The sequence below is a fragment of the Aplidium turbinatum genome, chromosome 3 (assembly GCF_918807975.1).
Source record: "Aplidium turbinatum chromosome 3, kaAplTurb1.1, whole genome shotgun sequence".
Classification (NCBI taxonomy): Eukaryota; Metazoa; Chordata; class Ascidiacea; order Aplousobranchia; family Polyclinidae; genus Aplidium; species Aplidium turbinatum.
In genome coordinates, this window is record NC_137474.1 from 5,038,443 (window position 1) to 5,050,436 (window position 11,994).

Consider the following 11,994-nt stretch of genomic DNA (forward strand, 5'->3'; position numbering starts at 1 on the left):
TAACCTTTTTCCTCTGCAAACTTGAACAAACTTGCCATCGGGTCTGCTCCTGATGAGAGAATGAAAATGAGAGGCGTGGAGGAGCTGGAATCTTTGTAACTTGTATGGAGGTCAAAAGGAGGGGGCTCGATGTAGATTGCTCCCAATTTGTTGACAATAAAATCCTGAAATACAACAAAACAATTGCGATCAATGATGAACTCTGAACTTTCAAGTAGCTTATACTATATCCTATAGCAGCCTAATATTGTCTTCTGCAATCTGAAGGCAATCAAATAAAGTTGCTTTATCTAATCTTGCATTAGTCAGTTTTGCAGGAAAGTGAGCTTTGCTATTATAGTTTGGCAATAATTTCTTTGACCCACATCAAAGATTATACTAGCTCAGCAGCAAAGTGATTGGTGTCACCGTGGATTCACCTTTGATAATAATGAGCCTTGTTTTAATTAAAGTTGGGTCATTCAGAAGATTTTAAAAACAGTACCTATTTTATTTCCCCTGGAATGGCATAGGTAAGCGAGGTAATAATGTGGTCATATCGTGAATAAGTTGAACATTGAGTGATGTGCAGTTGTTCAAATAGTTTAGCTATTGTAAAGCGACCATAAATTAACCAAAACACTATTACTGTTATCAAGAAAAACAGATCTCGCTGATCGCTCTGATCGGTAGCCACTTTAACAAGTCGAAATTCTGCCACTGAAATTGATTAGAATGAAACCGCCAACCAATCACAAGCTACGGTTTAAGTGACGTAAAAAATGGCGAAAAGAAGATAATAGAAAGAAAATTAAGTGATGGATTTTTTGTCAGCTGGTTGGCTTAGGGGTTAGGGCTAGAAAGTAGTCATTTCATTGACGCGGGTTCGATTCCCACTACTGCTATTGCTCTTTTTCTTCTGTAATTACCAAATAAAGTTCAAAACAAGCATTAACTCTCTGGATGAGTGCGAGAAGGATCACAATTGGACGGTAGCCTCTTATAACATGTTCTGATTGGTTAGCGGTTGCATTCTAATCAATTTCAGTGGCAGAATTTCGACTTGTTAAAGTGGCTACCGCTCTGATCAGTGGCATCCCCAATGATTTTTTCTGCGTTAAAATGCAATGGCTGATGAAGCAAATCTTTACGATGAAATTAATGTTACAACCATTATTAAAAATTTTTTCTTTGAACAATGCTTGTGCAGCAGAAGTGCAAAAGTTAATACTTGTTTAACGTAACGTTTGCAGCAGCCGACAACCGAGATCGCTTTTCGGCAAACTGTGAGGGCGTTTATGAAGGCTGGTAAAACAAAAAATCAACCGAATTCAACTGGATTGTGATTGGAAAAAAATCAACCTACTCCAGTTGTAATTACCTGAATAGCTGGCACTACTTTGTCGGGTCTGATACATCGTAGAACGACCAGTTTCTGTAGCGTCGTTAATCTCTTGTCCCACGGCGACGGAAGGGTTTCAGTATGAGGTGAAGAAGAATCGTAAAACCTCTTCCATTGCGAAAGCTTAGTATTAATAATTTTGAGTAGTTAGAGTAAGAATACTAGTATTAAGAGTAACAAAACATGTGGGCAACTTTATCTAAAAAGGAGCATTCTTTCTGGCAATTAGCACAAGGCTGAGTAACTTACTCTATAGACCAGCGAGCGATTGCGATTCGCTAACCATAACGGTTTAGCTTCCACGCTAGCCATGAAGACTATCTAATTAACCATACTGTATATCGAATTTCCGCACAAATGCCAAAAGTTAGTTTCATGTTTGCACGGTAACAGCAGCACAAAATTATCCAGATATCACATAAATTTATTTTTTTCAGTCTTTGCATATATTGTATCGATTACTAATCGAATCAAGAGTTTATACAACCGACTTTGGCTCATGTCAAGCGTTAGCAGATGTAACGTTTGAAACTTGCATGTTGGCATGTTGGCCTGTGTATATAGGGTTGTATAACTTGAACTTGGGCTACAAGTGGTCTGACACTCATGCAAAAATTTTATCAGCAAAAGAAATAAAATTACTTGAAGAGGAATGTGTCTCATGATGTCTGCAAACTCAGGGATTTCATTCAGCCTTACAAGTTCCGCCCATGATTTATCAGACAGCCAATCAGGAGCCGGATTTGGGTTCGGATTATCAAGAGCGATTCCTCCAGTCAGCAGGAATCTCCAGTGGCTGTCTTTAACTTCTCCTCTGAAATCAATTTCTTTTGTTATATCAATTTAAAAAGCTCTTACTGTCAATCATTAGTTAATTTGAGCGAATATCGTTTATTATTTGGTTTCCGAGCGTTTCTCAGTTGCCTACTGCTGATGTGCCCACTTCGCACTTCTTTCAGGTTGCTCGCAAGTTATAATACGATATCTAAAAGTGAAATTCGGGTGACATATTTAAAGATGAGGAAACAACGTGAGCATAACTTTGACGAATAATTAATAAGCGGCTTTCATCTCGTGTTATTACCTAACTAGGCTTACATCTGTGAGTTACATTAGCACTACAGTTTTTTTGTCTACCATTTTTTATAAGATCGGTTTTCCATGTTCAGTAAATAAGAGGTATTGTTTAGTTAGCTTACCCTATTAGCATATGAACTACATCCAAATTAAGTTTCTTTGCAACTTGCCATTGAAAAATAAAACGAAAATAACACATAGCACAACTTAATAACAATATAAATTTTAGCTTTTGATAAAACGATAGCGGAAAAATATTGAAAGCATATTGCCACTCCATTCGAATGTTTTCGTATCTCACAAAAAAACATTGGACGCGTCACTCATGGTTTTCAGAAACCGTTGCAAACTTCACAGTGTAGGTTTTAACGTCTTGTTTTAGCCTGATGGCTAAATCAAGCTAAAACAGGTCGTTAAAATCTACATGGTGAAGTAAACTTTGATTTAACCAAAACATAAAAACAAAACTAATCACCTTCCTCGAAGTATTCCTATGCAAAGAAGAAAAGAAAAGAGGAGTTTATCTTTTTCAAACAGGGACCGGCACACATTGATGTAGATGACGTGTGTGAAGTGATCTTTGAGGTGGGCAACGCGTTGGTCCAAGTTCTTGGACTGAACGCTTTGCTGGATTGACTAAAATGTGCAGCAGTAAATAATTGACAAATCAAATCTTCGAATCAGAAACGGTATTTATGTAGATGAAAGCTTTTGAAATGTTAAAGCGTATGACCTACACGCCTCAAGCCTTTAGTCATGATGACATAGCTTCTCAGTAAATCAATGAAAAAAAATGACTTTAGAAGTTCATTTAGCATATAAATTAGCAACCAAATATTAGTCTATTATACTGTAGGCTATATTATTCCACTATGATAGCTGATAAAATGGAACCGCCTAACGCAAGTTTTCATCATTCTTAGAACATGGCTACCTGAAAACTAACCACTGCAATAGATTTAAAGCACGTGGTATCAACCATTACATTACCTGCATGTAGAGATTGATAAACCAAGACAAGGAATACTGGTACATTGGTTCAATGTGGGCAAGATCAGATATGACAAAGAATAGGATGGAAGAATGAATGGCAACAGGCTTGTAACCATTTCTGGTCTTGTCAATTTCTTGTTCAGTTTTGCTTGTTATTTCTTGCTTTTTCAAGATCTCTGTCGACAATTCTCTGCTCTCTGATAATATTCGGATCGCCGTTTCATTGTTTAAAATATCTCCTGAAAGACAGATTAATTAAAACATTCGATCTGGGCCGTTTTAAGAGTAGACTAATAAAAAAGTTTTACTTTCCCTTAATTCAAACAGAAAGCATTTTGCTTTCCAATAATTTCCTATGTTGTAGTCTATAGCCTATCACACCGGTTGTTAAGAATCAAGGAGTGATTGATAGTGCATTGATTTCCGTCAAGACAAAGTAGGCTAGCTTAAGACTACAAATGGCACTTAGCAACTAAGTTGACTCCAAAAGAGCAGGTTGTTACTACAGGTCGTTACATAAGTCGTTACAGAAAATCAGGTCGTTACATCACAAGACTACAGGAATGATTGAAAAAATATTCAGAGTAAGCTAAGCTCTACCGTTTAATATAAACTTTTACCAGTTTTTGATAGCACTTCAAGAATTCTATCTTCAATGTTCTTTAGTAATCTTTTGTTTTTCGCTCCTTCCATGATAAGTTCATTCTTTTGATGCTCAAGTTCTGGTCTTTCTTGTGCTGCCACCAATCTGAGCAGTTGATCCTCCAACCCAATTGATGTGATCATAAAGTTGATCAAAGTGACCTTAAAGAAATATTTCGTTGAAATATTTTTCAATAAAACTAATCTTTGTTTGTGGTACAAATATTGAAGTGTTTGAACACGTATTTATCACATACTAAGTGATGCACTTTGCAGGATTACAGAGTGTTTGTCCCATTTTTTCAATGTACTGTATAAGACTGGACTTAGACTACATATAGCACTTAGTGCAAAAAACGATGAAGTCTGCAGTGGTAATAAACTCAGCGCAGCAGCAACATAGAAAACAGCACGACGAGCCGCTATACGACCACTTTAAAGATATTGGTTGGTTTTGAATCTCTATCTTCGGACTGAGAAAATCATTTATGATTTTTTCGCATAGCCTACTTGCAAAGGCCTCCAACCATTGACAGAGTGAAGTTTCCGATTGTCGTCATGTTCTTGTGTGCAAATTAATGCACCTACTAGATGCATTGAATCGAGGGCAGTCCTTGGAATGCGTTTCTTAAGTGCTTGATCTAACTCTTTTCTAGCGCACAAAGTCGGACGCTTAACCAACTGAGCTATCGAAGTGGACTTGTCCGTTCTAATACTCTTGTATAACATGTTAGTTGACAGCTATTTGGCAACACTTACTTTCACCGAGACCTCCGGAAGATAATGTGGGTTCCTTATCTGTGTGCTGATGTATAGCTTGAAGTCTTGACTGTATTGAATAGTATTTTCACCCAGTTTGATGTATTCCATTCCATTTTGCTTGAATGTTTGACGTAATAGAACAGGCTCCAAGATTGGATCCAAGTGTTCCGGCACATTCTCGATCAACAACGGATTTGCAAACTGATGATGTACACAGAAAAAATGATTTATCAAGTAATGTTGTTATAATGTAAGATTTAAAATATGAATGCACAAACCAAAACCAAAATGCACACAGTAGATTGTAGTGCATTGGAAGATAACGTCATCAACGGTAATATTTGCAACGTCACTTTTTCTTAAACTCATCAGTTTTTTTTATTATGTTTTTCATATTGTAAAGTGGACCCTAGACTCCATAGCATAATACTTCTATTGAAGTATCTCAATTTTGTTATTGTTCCTTTTGCTTAAATTTTTTGCATTTTTGAAGCTCTGATACCCCTCTTTCTTCTATTTCACAAATAGATAAAGGGAGTCCAGTTGTCCACATCAGCATAGAGATTACACCGATTAGCTGTAATGTTACAATGGCAAATAGCTTATTTGTTTAAGGTTTTGTCGACACTTTGCTAATAATTGCCTGACCTGTATGCAGTTTTCCAGTGTTCGCAAGTAATCATGATCAGTGAGCTTACAAACGTGGAGGTTGTTCTTCTTTTCCATGTTCTTGACCCACTTACAAGCTTGCCCTTGAGGATCGATCATCAACGGCCATCTGCTCGCGTTGTTCACGATGATAGCGTTGTCAACTGATGACCTGTGTACCAGTGTTGTCAAATAAGCCGACTCTACTGATTCAACATTTTTAAATCATATTTATTTTTATTTTTAGCATTATCGCATTAGAAATGGTTTTTGATCGACAAATGACCAAATGCTTCTGAAATAAAGGAAGGATTTGCATTTAGAAAGTTAGTGGAATAATACGAATTTAAATAGATTTTTTGACGTTAATGAAGTTAAATACTCCATAACTTAAATAAGTTTACTCCATAGCTGTGTATGTTGAAACGATATTTCAATGTTTTAACATGTGAATAAACAACATTGGTGTTTCGCCACTGCTGATGTAAACCACTGTGCCCTGTAGGTGTCTAAAAGGCAGTAAAAATCACGCAAAGTTGCATCCTGATATGACACTTGACACGCTTGGAAGTAGACATGAAAATTGTTGTCTAATTTTTCTCACATTTGTAAATCTTACATAGCAAAAGCATCAGTGAGTCTAGCATCTGATCTAACTAAAGTAAAAAATTTAACTTGAGTCGAGACAAAAGTAGGAAAATTTGGACTTAATTTTTGTTATATTAAGGTCATTGCCAAGTGGTTGTAAAACTTAATTGCAGAAGGAAAGGCAGGAAGTTTCGATATTTGTCGTATCCAAGCTTCGAGAAAACAAAGAAGATAATCTTTGTGTCCACATATAAGTATGGCCTTCGTCATCTTATTCTTATTAGAATAATTTTGCGTTATCGGTGGATGCTAAACTGCATTTCTGGCACATTGCAGATATATTGTGTTAAAACAAAATTACTTGTCTTTTGGGAGTCCAGCAAGTTGCCATTCAATGATTTGAACAGGATCTCCCAAAGTATTAGCCAATGAAAACTCATCACTGATCGGAATACTTCTTTCTTTACATTCTTCCCACCATTTTTGCAATATTTCCTTTGAAAATATTGTTTGTTCAAGAATTATATGCTATAATAAATTATATAGCCTATTATTTACATGGTCATAGTGCATTCTTTACAATACAAGAGCTAATTAAAATAAAAGATTTCAAACCAAGTCACACCACGTCAAAGTGGAACCAAAAATATTTGGTGACATTCGCTAAAAATATAAATGAGCACACTCTGCCCTTGTCTTGGATAGATATTTTACGTAGATTTGTCCTTTTTTCTTTTAACATAGCTTAAAAAATATATTATTTCAGAATTTTTCTTTCTTTTCTTCTAAAACTTTAGATTAACGAAGCTGAGGTAAGCCTAATACATATATGTTTTATTATCGTACCAAAATGTTACCTGTTTGTATAAAAGTGTGAATAGAGATTCCAAAACTCTTTTTCTCTTAAACTTTCGACTAAAATACATAAAGTAGGCCTACGCTAGGCATAATAAACGTGTTTTCAAATCATAACAAAATGCTACCTGTCTGTACAAAGGTGTGAATGGGGCCAAATAAGCAACAACTCCTGACGAAAGTAAAACATCACCGACAATGTTGTGGTAAGTGTTGTGGAGTGTCTGAGACAGCTCTGACCACCGTTCTTTCTCGCCTCCTAATCCGCTGATCAACTTCTCAGCCCGGATCAGCTTCACTTTTATTTCATCAATTTCGTCTTCCAAATCCTATCCCATTGGCAAAGTTAGTTTGTTTTTACTTTCATCAGCAAAGTTTTGTTTAGTGTAATACCAGGTATGTATGATAGATCTACCACGCACGATGGATCCAGGAGAGATACTTGATTGTATTCCCTTCCAAAATGATAAGTAATATATTTTTTGTAATAAAACAAGATCAGTGGTTAAAATGTTGTAAGAGGAGCATCCTACAAATTAAACATTTTCTAATGGGCCCTTTCCTTCCAATTGTTTTGCAATATACTGTATAATTGTTTGAAAACTAAGTTGTCGTGTCTTAACCAATTGTTTAGATACGCCACTGCCTAAGCTTAGAGCATGGAGCACAACACGTGAGGCTTAAATAACAAAAGATTGCTTTATGACATTTTAGTCAACAGCAAGCTTATTTTAATTTTACAAATTTGGATTGGTTGCCGAGATACTTGCTCACCATCATGAAAACCTAATATTTCATCTGTTTTATCAAAATCGTTGACCATCTAGTCTCCTCATTACAAGCTAAACTTCATCTAACATACAGGAGTGAAATCTTTACTCTTGATTTAAAAATTCATGATTTTAAGAACAAAAACTACTTTGCGGTAGTTGTTCACTTTTCACACTTAACTTACAGTACCTTTTTTTTATCAATCTTTTCTTTGAGGTTGTCGTTAAGAATTCGAAGTTTGTCTTTTACTTTTTCCAACTCCCCTCGCTTCACTTCAAGCAGTTCCATTTCTCTTGCGAGGTCTTCTTCAGCTTCATATAAGCTTTGCTTTTTTGGAGCCACAACTTTTGCCACTCTGGTCAAAGTATTTCAGGTAACAACTACAAACCTTTAGCCAATGTTGGTTCAAACTGTATATAGAAAGTAGTGGCAAGGTTAAATTTCATCATCATATTATGTCATCTTGACATACTTTTTCGTTAACAATCAAAATCTCTTGCCTTGTCAAAAATAGTAGCCTAAACATTCATTTGATTGATCGATTGAATCTTTATCCTCGGACTGGAAAAGCTTCTTGCAGAGCTTAATCCTGGCAGTTTCGCATACTTGTAAAGGCTGTTGACGCAGGGTCGGTCACCGAGATTGACAGAATGAAGTTTCCGATTGTTGAAGTCTTGTTGCCGGGAAACTATTCCATCCATTAGATGCCGCTGAATGGAGAGCAGTCCATAACGTGCATTGCTCAAGCGCACACCCCGAGAGTCGAACCAGCGCCGCTTGATCTTGAAGCTTAATTCTTCGTTCCAGAAGTGGCCCTTTAGCCACATGAATGTTTCAAGTGCATTTCTAGCCGTAGTAGAGAAATAGGCCGTAAAAAGAGTATAAATTTAAAAACTTTAAAAGTACTTCTACTGATGTTTTTTTTGGATGATATTTTTGGAATTAAATTAATTGGAATTTTACCTGTCGTAAACCTCAATGGCGAGTACCCAGCTGCATAAGCCTTCACAGGCAGAAGAAACTTTTCTAATCAACTCGGGCCTGAAATGGCTGTCACCAATAAAGCGGTCTCGTATCTTCCGCATGACATTGACAGGAATATTGTCTTTATCGTACTCCTGAATGCAAAACGTGTATGATATTCACTGGAATAGTTTTAGTTATACAATCTTACTGTCCTACAGAACTAACGAAAAGCTGTTATGGTTAGTTTAAAATATAGGCTACAGCCAGATTTTCTTATTCACAAGAATCCTGGTATAACGCACGAGGTAAATGTACCAGAATAGCAGGTAGGTCTAATGAGCACTTTTTTTGTATCTTGGACACTTAATTTTATTTAAAAGATGAAGTGGACAGCTTGAACAACTGTGTGTGGTGAACTTTTCAATTCATTTCACAGGCAATTTTTTGAGCGCAAATACCAATTTGTTTGCGGTAACTATTTTTCGCCATTCCTCTAAACCAGTGGTTTTTAACCTTTTGCCTTGTCGGCACCACCTTGAAATTACCAACCAGTTCTCGCAACCCCTCCTAGGATTGGCTGAAAAGTAATAGTCGCCTACAGTTCGAAATTTTTGTTGAAACCTGGTAAAGCAACATTGCTTCTTACGTCATATTATAACAAATCTTGATAATTCAGTATCCCCGCACAGCCTAGGCATAGGTCTCACACCCCTTAGTGGCGCGTGCACCCCTGGTTAAGAACCCCTGCTCCAAACCAAGGGTCTCAAACACGCGGCCCGCGAGGACGTTTTGGTGCGGCCCGGGATACATTTTTGAACTTTCAAATAATTAACAATTAAAATTCACTCTTACTCACTGTTCACTTTATAAGATAATATTCACTCTAAAATTGTTACAAAAACCTGAAAACGCCCATCAAACTTCACACAACTTCTAAGCGCTAGGTTATTGTCCGCCATTTTATTGCGTACCACAAAGCCATATTGTTACATCACAATTACATGGTCTATTCACTTTTTGTGCCTTCATCGTAATAGTAACCTTGGTAGCTCATTTGCGGCGATCAGTTCTTTAACGATTTTGTTTTTTATGTCCTTTTTGAGACGTTGTTGCAAGATTTTTGCTCTCCAGGTTCAAGTCATTTTGTTTGCATTTTCTTTTGATTTTACAGTGTTATCTATTTTTTTGGTCTTACTATTATTTCTTTTTTTGCGATCTTACGTTTTTGGTGCGTTCTCACTATACCTCTTTTATTGCGCCCTTACTGTGTAATTTTGTTTATTGAACGGTGATGAATTGTTTTATCAGCATGGACAACGCACGAGTACAAAAGAATTGACTCGGCGAGAAGAACACAATAAACATGGCCAGGGCAGAGACTTAAAAGAACCGGCCTGCCACACCCGCGGCGGCGGAGAGCTGTGTGATTTTGTGGTGGCGATGCACCTGGGAAAAATCCACCAGCTTAGGTTGCAGGGGCCAGGCTGTGGAGTCGAGGTGATTGTGGAAGGAGAGTATGGATCAAAAATTCGTAGACTGTAGCACCAGTCCGCAAAATTTAGAATGGCAGAACTGGCCAGGGAAACAGGCTTAACTTTCTGCTATGCAAAAAGTATTGCGGTTCTCGAGTTAATTCACAAGCATTGATGTGGCCCTCAGTGCAATTTCAGTTTGAGAACCTTGTTTCAAACTATATTTATCGGGATAATGGAAAACTGGATATAAACTAGCCCAGTCCAGTTTTTTGAGATATTTCAAATTTTATTAAAAAAAAAAATCGATTTTTATATCTTTGGTTCACTATTTAATCAACTACTGTATGACTTTAAATGAAGGTGGTAGTTAAGTTTTCGATTCGCAGAGGTTTCTTAGTCCTTTAGAAGTCAGAAGGTCATTAATATCCTCCAAAAAATGCCAACGATAACTTAACAACTGTTAAGATAAAGTTACCTTCAACGAGTCCAAAAATTTCATGTCTCCAAGCATCTTCTTAGCTGCTGGCCAAAAGTCATCAAAAGCTCTTCCACTAGCGTCTGTTTTACGATCAGGCTTGATGCCCTGAAAGCATAAAGAGGCTACTCAATGCTACAATATAGGGCGGTAAGTTTACTACTGAGGGGAGGTCGGGGAAGCTGTGATAAATTATAATAAGCATTTATCAGCATTATCACAGCTATAGGGTTAAATATTCATCTCTGAAAACTTTTGTCGGATACGGGTCGTATTGAGAATGCAGTAATTTTGTGACAAGTTTCATAAAAAGAAAAACCAACGCATTGAAAGACATTCTGCGAGTTATTGGGACAATTTCAATCTTAGGACATGAACTTTTACATAAGAAGTTCTTGCTATAGACACTTTTAACATCCAATCAACGCCAACGCCAAATCAATCGAGTAAAGTAGCTAGGCCTACATCAATAGACTTAAGTGGCAGCCTAAATTAAACATAAAAATTATATAAATGTCACACTACTTAATATCATGAAAAGTGATAACCCTGGAACGGCAATCGAAAGGGCGCCGGTTCGACACCGCTCAAGAGCATGCGGCTGTGTCTGTGGCAGGACACTTAAAGGCATGCCTGAAGGTGGACACGAAGATTGCCTTCTTTGCCTTGCCGTCCACTTAATCTAAATCTTCAACCACCGAGTGTAAGCCTGGATACGACAAACAAAACAAATCATAAACATTAATAACTTGCACTTTGCCTACCTTCAAAATGCAAATGGCTTCCATAGTAAGTTTAACCCCGTCAGGAGGACTAGTCATTGTTTTGACAAGTGCAATATCTTGCTGTCTCAGTGTGTTGAGAGCAGCTATGGCAGCATTTAGAGCGGGCATGGCAATAGCTAACTTTTCTTCGCACTCGAGCTTGATTGCTTGCGCCGCTTCAGCCGCTATGAAAAATCATAAAGTTTTACAGATTAAATAAAATTATACCTGTACACAATGTACTGTACTTAGGCTACTGTAATATAAGAGTAACTATAAGAGTAACTACTGTTAACCTATACCACTTATTCTTGAATTACCAATTGGTAACATTAACTTATAATTTTTTGACATTTTCTACTCTGGCAACGCAATTAAATATGGCTTAAGAAGCTGAATCTTTTCAAGAAAAGAAAAGTAAACTAAACTAACTTACCAGCAGCTGCAACCGCTTCGTCGGCTTCAACGATCTTTCTTGCTATTTCCACCTCCGCACCTTCAGCTGTGATGTCGGCAACCAAAGTCTCAACCTCCTACAATGAGAGAAAATGAAAAGATCAGCTTGTGCAATGTGCACCCAATTCCAGCTAGTGGGAC

The 11,994-nt window shown here is 37.1% G+C and overlaps 1 protein-coding gene across 1 annotated transcript in view; it reads right to left on the reverse strand.

Annotated features, from left to right (window-relative positions):
* The window catches only part of LOC145766099 (dynein axonemal heavy chain 3-like), a 135,389-nt gene that overhangs the window by 13,329 nt on the left and 110,066 nt on the right, over positions 1 to 11,994 (reverse strand). Inside the window, exons 59-73 of the mRNA XM_082577758.1 lie at positions 11,834 to 11,930; positions 11,398 to 11,582; positions 10,634 to 10,741; positions 8,681 to 8,835; positions 7,907 to 8,072; positions 7,075 to 7,275; positions 6,453 to 6,586; positions 5,504 to 5,675; positions 4,853 to 5,056; positions 4,072 to 4,255; positions 3,449 to 3,690; positions 2,934 to 3,094; positions 2,024 to 2,195; positions 1,361 to 1,504; positions 5 to 164 (exon numbers count right to left, since the gene is read on the reverse strand). Coding sequence (XP_082433884.1) covers positions 5 to 164; positions 1,361 to 1,504; positions 2,024 to 2,195; positions 2,934 to 3,094; positions 3,449 to 3,690; positions 4,072 to 4,255; positions 4,853 to 5,056; positions 5,504 to 5,675; positions 6,453 to 6,586; positions 7,075 to 7,275; positions 7,907 to 8,072; positions 8,681 to 8,835; positions 10,634 to 10,741; positions 11,398 to 11,582; positions 11,834 to 11,930 — 2,485 coding nt within the window. The remainder of the gene's footprint in view (positions 1 to 4; positions 165 to 1,360; positions 1,505 to 2,023; positions 2,196 to 2,933; positions 3,095 to 3,448; positions 3,691 to 4,071; positions 4,256 to 4,852; positions 5,057 to 5,503; positions 5,676 to 6,452; positions 6,587 to 7,074; positions 7,276 to 7,906; positions 8,073 to 8,680; positions 8,836 to 10,633; positions 10,742 to 11,397; positions 11,583 to 11,833; positions 11,931 to 11,994) is intronic.